This window comes from Priapulus caudatus, unplaced genomic scaffold (genome assembly GCF_000485595.1).
Source record: "Priapulus caudatus unplaced genomic scaffold, Priapulus_caudatus-5.0.1 Scaffold62, whole genome shotgun sequence".
Lineage (NCBI taxonomy): Eukaryota > Metazoa > Priapulida > Priapulimorpha > Priapulimorphida > Priapulidae > Priapulus > Priapulus caudatus.
The window spans coordinates 395,678-405,739 of NW_014577123.1; the positions used below are offsets into that span (position 1 = coordinate 395,678).

Genomic DNA, 10,062 nt, shown 5'->3' on the forward strand with positions numbered 1-10,062 from the left:
GTGTGTGTGTGTGTGTGTGTGTGTGTGTGTGTGTGTGTGTGTGTGTGTGTGTGTGTGTGTGTGTGTGTGTGTGTGTGTGTGTGTGTGTGTATGTGTTTGTACGCGCGCGCGCATGCGTGTGTGCGCGCGTGTGTGGGTGCCACTGTGTATGTGTGTGTACCTTGAAAACTCGCACTTTACAGGGTATCCCGCACAGACGAAATCGGGTCAAAACCTGCTCAGAAACCAATTTAATTGCAAATTTCATTCCTCACGCACTGTACTTCACTCACTGATATAAACCTGATAGTAACTCGGTCTACTATAGAAACCCTCTCAGGCGTGAATAACACCGAACAGATGTAATTATAAACTCGTCCGCATTTTGTTGGCAGTCAAATTTTAGCACGAACGTTTGACTAACCGGCCCTGACAGAGAGCAACTAGTTTTTCATTAATGTTTACATTTCTAAGACACAATATATAATGCGTGTACGAGTCTACTTTAGTTTTACTTACATTACTTACATAGGGGCAATTAATGAACACGATTACAAATGTAAATGAATGCCTCGAAAAGTTTACCATAATGTGAAATTCTGTAAGGGGAACCCAATTTTCACATTAACTCCCATTTATCAAAATTATCCCAAACGCTTAAATAGCAAATCTAATAACGCTAAAAGTAATATTAGTCACGAGGTGTAAAAAATAAGTTTGACGTAATAACTAATTAACGCACACTAATTAAACTAAATGCAAAACATCAACCTAACATACTTGCAACCTTTTATATAGCACGGCCGTTTGTACACGCAACAATAACTTGAATGCCAAATCAAATCCAAGTTCCCTCTGTCGTGAAGGAAACATTGTGGACCTAATATCTTACGTGTACACCAGGGGTCAGGAGACAGTCCTTACAGCTGCTTTACGATGGCTGGAAGAGAAGATTTATAGTTAATAGTGGCTTGTGTTCACTTGGCCCCCGAGCTAACCTGTTTTCTACCAGTTGAACGACTCCGGCCCACTTGTGCAGTAAAATACACGTACACACATAGCGACGGTTAGAAAATGCACCTTCGTGCGAACAAACGTTGATTCGTCTAAAAGTTTGGTTTTTGCAACTTGATATAATGTCATCGATTGTAATGCGTAAAATGTCTACTTGCTATATACGCTACAATGTCTACTTGCAAAATGTCTACTTGCTGTATACGCTACCCCCCTGCGAGTTGCTATTTACATGATTTTATTGGCATTTTATGTTACACGTTTATATTGACGTTTTACTTCACTCGTTTATATTTTATTGACCTTTAATTTTACTTGTTTTTAATAACGCTTTATACTGCTAAGTTGTTTTTATTTTATTCCATGTTATGGCTATATCCATGGTAGTGATTTAAAGGGTTAATATGTTGGAGCTTGGCAAGTGAATTCCTTGAACATATTGAAAAACATCGCACTAATACACGTTGAAGGTGTAATTGAACTGATTTTTACTTCGCATGCAACTTAGAAGCACACACATTTCACACGCACACACATGTACGCCTACATGCCCTCACAGACACCCACATACAACCAGGAGTCTATCAATACATAATGATAGACTCCTGATACAACCATGGACATACACATGGCGGCATCTACCCATGCGTGCAAGAATGTGCACATACACACCTACTAACTCTCACACACACGCACGCACGCACGCACACACACACGCACACACACACACACACACACACACACACACGTATAAACACACACATACGTGCACTGGCCGTCTTAGAGTACAAGAGGCTGGTAAGATTGCCTAGCCCCCGCAAGTTTAACCCGACAACTGCCACAGCCATTAGAACCCGAGTTAGTCGTGTAGTTTACAGCAGCATGTGATGCGGTATTATTGTTTCACACTACCTAAATACTGCGCTGACTAGCGAAGCAGCTTGTTTCAATTCACGTCTCTCTAAACATAGTACTAGCCTACACTTGTACTGGCTAGCCCCCAAATGACGACCATCGTAGGCATTCTAACAAAGAATCAGCAAAAACATTTGCGTGCGGAGTTTTCAGTGGTTAAATGAATTTGAATTATACATTTGTGAGAAATAAGATTCTAATGATTTTACTATTATTAATAATGAATATTAAACTACCGCAGCAGTACAATACAACGAACAAACACACACATACACATGCACGCACGCACAAACAAAGGCACCGGTACACCACGAGTGACGTAAGTAAAATAGCTAACCATGCCGCAAAACAACCACCTCTCATCAAGTCGTCACGGATGAACTTACAAAGTTAGAGATCGTTGAAAAGATACCTAGCAATCAGAGACGTTAGCCCCTGAATCAACAGATTGTCACGTACAGTCAGTATTCAGCAGGACGTATGCCACTGCAATCAGCACAGCCGATGATGTCAGCAGATGACACATGTGAAGCAGATGGGTTTCTCACAGCAGCGGGAGGCTAGGATAAAGTTTGCACGTGTCTAAATGCAGCCTAAAGTGATGAGAGGGTACCCAACTGTGTGCCCTCCCCAAAGATACAACCTCTCAGAGCTCTAAATATTACACTACAGGCAAATTGCATACACATGTACAAACTCCACTTACATAGCGTGCTTACTTTTTGCGTGTTACACATAGTCTGAGCTCTCTGTTGTGTTTTCATCATATGTTACCCGATAGGCCAAGACTCTGTACTTGCCAATAATAACTTCAAATTTTAGAAAACAATCAAAGAGCTATATATTTTATTACCATCAATACTTGATGGCACTATACAGTACCACTGACACAACATTAATTGTACTTATTTTGCGTCTTTTCGTACTTGTAAGTAAGAATTCCTTGTGCCCCCTACCTCAATGCATTCACACGCACACTCACTGTACTCATATGTATACAGGAATTTCCAATGAATAATGGAATTTGAGAGTAAGTTCCTACCACCACCTCTCAAACAATAGACAGGCAGCAAGAGACACATTCCAGAATGGGGGCATCTTATTTACACAAGCAAGCTTGTGGCAGAGGGAAATTGATGAACAAACACTGCTACAGCACAATGAATCTAGTATTCTGATGAGTGCAGTGTTTGTAAGAGAAGGCAGGATGGTTCAACATAATGCAATGAGAAATTTAAAGTAGGTACTGTTGGCAAAAACAGGCACTGTTGGCAAAAATCCTGCATATTCTTTAAATTGTACTGCAAGAAAAATGCTTGGAAATTTGTCAAATACATTGAAACGGTACTGTATATATTTTGGTTTGATTATCAAGCTCCTTGAACTTGCAGCATATAAAAGTATTTATAGTGGTAAATCTGTTGTTCAAAGAATTTCCTGTGTGAATAATTCTGCAGTTGTGCAGAACTTTCCATGCCAAATGTCATTTCCATATTGATTTGTGTTTTCTTAAACATTTCTAAATATAATTTGGCATGAAATTTAAATGTTATTTTAGAAAACTAAGACATTTATAGGGAGCGTCACTTTTGCACGACATGAAAAATAAACTGTAATACTAAATATACTATAATATCAGTCTTTACTTAGCCCATTCAATATTCATAAAGTTTGCTGCGGATACAGTTATTGTTTGCTTACGAGGTGCTGCCACTAATCCCGCTTGGGTGTTACCACAGCCCATCTAATGTATCATAATAATTTTATTAGTACAGCAGATGTGATGTCCCCGGTATATAGTTTAACCTTGCTACGTTGCACATCATTGCGATTTACAACAAAAAACGGCACATAGACTACTAACTACTAGTAGTAGTACTACGCTCGTATACGTTTCGCAAAGCCGACAGTAAAATCATACAGCTGAAATGTTATACTATAGTCTTTAGAATACAGATCCAAAGCCATTTATCTGATACCCTCGAGCCAGATGTTGATTCAAGATTAAGAATTTTTCGTATTTTAGAACAGTAGCATTATTAGTATTAGTATTAGTAGGCCTATTAGTATTACTGCTGTATGATTTTACTGTCGGCTTTGTGAAACTAGCCTAGTAGTAGTAGTATACGAGCGTAGGCCCACTATGTGCCGTTTTAAATGCCTGTTGTAAATCGCAATGACCTGCAACGTAGCAAGGTAAAACTATATACCGGGTACATCACATCTGTTGTACTAATACAGAATTATTACTAATAGTAATATTACTAGGCTATCATAGGTTTAACCAATGAATGAGCGAGTCAGTCACAATGCGATAGCCGATAAATATAGCCTACCTACCTTATCCGAAGTACTCCAACAAGCATTCTAGCTTCCAATTCATGTAGGATGTACATGTATAGAGAATCTTGTGTAAGGTCTTTCTTGAATCCCGTAAGCAAGAGATTTCACTTGAGACTCTTAATTCGAGTAACTAACGCCGTATCAACTGTTATTTATGTCCGACTTGCCAGCACAACACAAACACAGCTTACAATCTGAGCTTACAATCGGTCGTCGCACGCCCAGAACGCTTCCGCCAGATGGCGCACATCATCTAACAACCTTTTGTTGTCACCGTCCCGAGCCGCAGCTTTTGAGTCTTGTATTCGAGGTAATATCCGTATGAAACATTATGAAAGCTATGACTACAGGATATTGTATGATTCCCACTTTCCCATCAACTATAGATATTATTATCAAGACGCACAAACTATGGTGAAACTCAAAACACAGTAAACGCAAAGAAAATCTCACTCACCACTTGTCGGTGGCGCCACCTTTCTGTCCTAATATGTTTTCCAGAATAAATGAAAGAAATGTCATACTTCACAAGATGCTGCGTGTGGACTAGTGGAAGGGCAGAGGGTGGAGATATTACCGGGTACCCCGTTTTTAAATATCTCAAAAATGTAGTTTTTATTAAGATCAATCACCCATGTTCACCAACATTGCCAACCATGGTTTAACTTTAAGTCTTGTAATTGTATCGATCCTAGGGAAGGCTTTCGTCAACATATTCAGAAAGTCAAAAAGATCCGGGAAAGAGACAGAGATGCTAGGCAGAAAATAATCAGGCTGCATGTTAGCGACACTGCAATACACAATACTTTAAATAATACATGTTGTGCTCCATACACATATTATTTTACTGCTATATACACTTGCAGACAAATTTAGTACTATTATGTTACAATGGACATAGGCTGGCTTCAATTATTTTTCTTAATAATAATTAATATAAAGATTTAAATAAAGATGATGACAGTATGATCTCAGCAGCAAAGAAGTGGTAACCCTAATCACTGCACAATTGGATCCAGTTTTAAAAAAAATTCCCTAACCCTATAACGAAGAAGCTCAGAAAGACGGAAATATGGCACTATGAACGGATCAGAAAAACATCGAATTGCAATGTAAAAACCACTTCTAACTTCTCCACGCAAGACAGCATTTGCCAGTGTATATAGTCAAAAAGTTACTTAATAGCCACACACCACAAGGAACAATGAATGACACATATCAAAACCATAACAACGAACGCCATAAATATAGAAAAAAAACAAAGCAAGTTGTTCTTGGAATAACATTGTCGTATTTCATTTCACTACACGAAATAACTTGAATCCAAAGTTTACCCGAGACAAGCTCCATAGAACCCTACCCCACCCCCACCGCGCCGCGCTTCGACTCTACGACAGCAGTTTGGTGACCTGCGCCGGCGTGCGCGGCATGATCGCGTTCACGTCTCCGTAGCCGTTCTCCGGCGCACCGATCGCCTCGTAGATCTGCGCGTATGCGAGAGAGACGAGCTCGACGGAGCGTGCGGCAACCGTCTCTCGCGTGCGCGGACTCACAAGCAACCCGCACTGCGGCAACGCGGACGCATCCGGCGATGCCAGGTACGCGTCAAACCTCCCCACCGCCGCCTTCACCGATGCCGCGTCCATGCCAGCAACCACCGACAGCGCCCCCTGCTTCGGCGCGTGCGCGCGCACGTGAGCGTAGACGTGCGAGAGCTCTGCGCGGGCGAGCACGTGCGACGCCTGCTCGGAGACGAGCGTGTCTACATGCGCGTCGACCTGCGCTTGCAGCATCTCCAGCCGTCGATCGGTGAACTCGTACAGCGACAGCGTCGTGTAGATCAGGTAGAGCGAGTTCGCCATGTAGACGGCCATGTCGACAGCGGCGAGGCGTGACGCGGAGACGGAGCACGCCTGCACGAGCGGGTCGACGACGCGAGCGACCACCTCGGCGAGGTCGTCGCGCCGCCGCGCGTCGAGGCGCGCCACCGACGAGTCTCGCGACTCGAGCACCTCGGCGAGAAGCGCGAGACCGCGCGAGACACCCGCCGTCGCGCCGAGGTCGGCCGGCGGCAGCTCGACCCGCTCGGTGAGCTTCGCCGCGCGCGCGCCGAGACCGCTAAAGAACAGCCGGCGGCCGAGGTCGTGCATCTCGGCGAGGCAGGCGAGCAGCGGCGCGTCGGCGGTCAGCGTCGGCGTCATCGTGTGCTCGTAGAACTTCAACAGGTTCGCGAGTCGGTACAGCGCGACGAGACCCGGCTCCGAGACGACGACCTGCTCGATCCTGACCTTGAGCGGCCGGCAGATGCCCTCGGTGATGTGCGCGAGGGCCTGTCGGACGACGTCCGCGACGCCCTCCTTCGTGACGAGCTTGAGCAGCGACTGCATGTGCTCGCACTCGGACGCGGCCGCCTGGTGAAGCCACGCGAGCATGTCGCCGACGTAGCGCAGCGGGTCGTGCGAGTGCAGCTCGATGGGGCGCGGCACGCCGCCCGGCCCGCCCCTCGTCAGCGCGTCGATGAAGCCGCGCACGACCGCGTTGCGCCTCGCCGTCGAGAACTCCTCGACGGAGTACGTGAAGAGAACCGGCCGGTCCTGAAGCGCCCGCATCGCCTGGCACAGCGTCGCGTTGATGTCCGGCAGATCCGAGTTGAGCACGCGGCACTCGGACTGCGTCCACCGGTAGAGTCGCTCGTACGCTGCCTCCTGGTGGAGCGCCATGGCTTCCATGATCTCCAAGCCGGCCGTCTGCTGCTTGGTTCTCAGCAGCACCTTGCAGTCGTCGTGGATCTGCTTCACGCGACGGAGGGCGTCGAAGAAGTTGTCGTGCAGGGAGCCGTCGCGCGTCCCTCGCAGCGCCTTAAAGGAATCGTTTCGTAAATAACTGCACAATCAAGAAAAATATACAGCGAAATACAGTCTCACCTAATAGCGAACATGTCACTGATTACTCCAGTATAAAAATTACCGTGGATTTATGCTGTTATGGCATGTAAAATAGCAAATAATGCTGCCACATTCTTGCTTTTGCAAAAATCCTGAAATCGGCCACCACTAGGCAAAACTGCATCTCATTGAGTGACGTAGTGGTTCTAGATTGGTACAACGTCTCCATTGCTTAATTCAAGTTACCATGTAAAAGTACATGAACAGGGTCTATCCAAAAAATAACGACGTACAGGTATTCTAAGACATCTCATCCTCACTTTAGAGTTTAGACACTTGCTGTTACACAACAATGCAAGTAAGTACCGTAGCCATTGGACAAATACGAGAACGGTCGCGGAAGACCGCTTGAAATGCTTACTTTAACCTCCTCCGGCTTCAGCTGAAACCGCTCAAGGAACGCATCGACGACGCTGGCCCTCATCTCGAGCCGCTGCGTCTCCGTCTGCAGCTTGGTCGTCTTGGCGATGAGCTCGTGCGTCTGCGTGCGCGTCGCGCGCAGCCTGCTCGTCATGTCGCGGCAGCAGTCGGCCATCGCCTGCACGTCGGCGTGGACGTCGTCCAGCTCCTCCTTCACGCGGCCGAATGCCTCGGCAAACTCCTCGTTGATGCTCAGGCTCTTGCATTCGATGTCGCTGCGCAGGTTGCGCCGTGTGCGCAGGCTGTTGTCGGTGAAGAACGTCGACAGTGCCTTCAGCGCTTCCAGCAGCTCCTTGTCGTTCTCCAGCCGCGTCTCGAGTATCTTGCTCAGCTTGCGCGCCAGCGGGTTGTTCTGCTGCGGGGCGGCCGTCACTCCGGCGTCGTTGTCGCCGGCCATCATGATGCCGCGTGCATTCAATCCGATTCCTTCACCGTCTTTGTCATGGAAAAGACCGATAAACACAAATAGAGGATGTGCAAAATTATAGTGAATTCTACTTGGGATCACATAGAAGAGAATTGTAATGTTTCGCAAATTGCCAGAACTGCAACAGCGAATACACCGTAGGCGTAAGCACCAGCAGCAAGTACTCTTCACTTAGTATGCTTTCCAAAGATACGATGATGTAGCCATGCATGAACAGGATACGTGAAAGTGTTTGTGCAGTCTGCAGGTCTACCTTATTACTTCTAACTGTGTGACGTTTGACGTTTTCCCACACAGTTGGATTGGCCTTGCTCCAACTCAGAGTCAGAGAAGAGTCTAACCCTAGTCACAAGTTACCTTCTTGCTTTTCACCCAGTGGCAACAAAGTAAACGTGGTGTGAAACAGTCGTAGAGCCTGGTCAGGCTACTCTAATCCTAGCTCTAGTACTATAGCCCTTCGCTCCGCCGCAGGCGAGATCGCGGCGGAGCAAAGAGCTATAGTACTAGAGCTACTCTAACCCCTATCAGTGTAGTTCGGGATATTCTGCAACCTTGTTAACACTCCTGAACACTTAGGTTACGCAGGCAAGTTAAATTTCATTAATGTAAACAGTACTTTTTTCAACGATGATGTTTGTAAGTTGTAGTTACACAAACATTATTAGGTTTACCATTTAGGATGTAAACACAAGGTCAATGAGAGAAGACAACAGGGCGCGTTTGGTTGGTTATTTTTTATAATTCAAACATTAGATTTACAATTTCTAACGAACATATTTCAGTGTGTATCACTGTATCATACCTGATACATGTAACATACACTGATAGTGATACAGTGTTGTACTTGTTGTAGCCACAAAGTTACCTTCTCGCTGACAGTGACAGACACCACTACGACTACGTGGCGAGTCTGACGTTAAACACTAAAGCCCTGCTCAGGTCGCCCTACGATTTGACTATAGGCGACTAATTTTATCGCCGATTAGCAGCGTAGCAACTCTCACGTCGACTTGAAGTGACTTCACGCTGTACATCGCCGATCAGATCATAGCGTTCTGCAGGAAACGTAGACGGATTCGCGGCCCCAGTATTTGTACTAGCACAAGCAGTTCTTTAGCACAAACAGAGCAAGCTTGACGCCAGGACCAGTCTACATAAAACGAGTCACATGACCAACAAAACGACGCTTACCAATAAACATCAGGTAACTTCGTAAATCTATCCTAAATTTTCTGAAAATCGTTATAATCATGTGCAGAAAAAGAATTTTAAAAATTGCCTGTGATATACGGAAAACTTAATATATATTTGAGAAAGGGTTTGTGCAATAATCCCTCCTTGTAAACTGCTGTGTAGGCTGCCATTTTGTTAATCACGTGACCCGACATGTAGCGGTGATTGGCTGCCACTCACGATTTGTCGCCGACCGCCGCATAGAAATAGAACCATTTCTATTCCTGCGATCGCAGTCAGCGACTGCATTTTCAATCGTAAGAGAACTCATGTCGAGTTTAGTCGCCGATGTTTTTTATCGGCGATCTGGCCGGTTTTTGACGTACGATCTTCAAATTTTGTCGGCGACTACGTCGTAAGCGACGCTACGTAAGGCCATAAGGGCCACAGGCACTTGGAGCGATTTCAATAAAATATAATGCTAAATAAATTCGAAATCTATTTACTACCAAAGTCTTAATGTTTCTATACTCTCTTTCACCTATTATTGCCGACAATTTCCTGTAAATGTCGTCCAAATGCTCATCTACAACAAACACTGGTTGCCGCCATTTCTGTCACTGCACACTGACATATAAAAATAGAATATTCGTATTTATATGATTTAACATTATATTTTATTGAAACGCTTCAAGTGCCTGTGTGTACGACGGCCTTGTTTGTATATAGCTTCGTGACGCCATCTATCAGAGGAAACCGACAAGCCGGTGCGGGGGGCGTTACCCACAGCATGTCACGTGACGGAACCGTGATTGGGAGAGAGAGAGAGAGAGAGAGAGAGAGAGA

The 10,062-nt window shown here is 45.3% G+C and overlaps 1 protein-coding gene and 1 long non-coding RNA gene across 2 annotated transcripts in view; both read right to left on the minus strand.

The window, feature by feature from the left end:
* The window catches only part of LOC106821180, a 34,713-nt gene extending 30,058 nt beyond the window's left edge, over positions 1 to 4,655 (minus strand). The window contains exons 1-2 of the long non-coding RNA XR_001395704.1: positions 4,249 to 4,655; positions 872 to 919 (exon numbers count right to left, since the gene is read on the minus strand). This is a non-coding gene — a long non-coding RNA (uncharacterized LOC106821180). The remainder of the gene's footprint in view (positions 1 to 871; positions 920 to 4,248) is intronic.
* An 862-nt stretch (positions 4,656 to 5,517) lies between these two features.
* LOC106821185 (conserved oligomeric Golgi complex subunit 6-like) lies at positions 5,518 to 8,047 on the minus strand. Its single transcript, XM_014825880.1, has 2 exons — positions 7,558 to 8,047; positions 5,518 to 7,109 (listed from the first exon to the last, which is right to left on the minus strand). Exons 1-2 carry the CDS (start codon positions 8,014 to 8,016, stop codon positions 5,640 to 5,642), a joined length of 1,929 nt encoding a protein of 642 aa, XP_014681366.1. The 5' UTR covers positions 8,017 to 8,047; the 3' UTR covers positions 5,518 to 5,639.
* Positions 8,048 to 10,062: the final 2,015 nt, after the last annotated feature.

What these genes read in the sequence shown, in the direction of transcription:
- LOC106821185 (XM_014825880.1), bottom strand. Translation starts at nt 8,016, where the DNA reads ATGATGGCCGGCGACAACGACGCCGGAGTGACGGCCGCCCCGCAGCAG. An exon ending in TGAAGCCGGAGGAGGTTAAA is followed by an intron (nt 7,110 to 7,557) that starts GTAAGCATTTCA and finishes GATTCCTTTAAG; the next exon opens with GCGCTGCGAGGGACGCGCGA.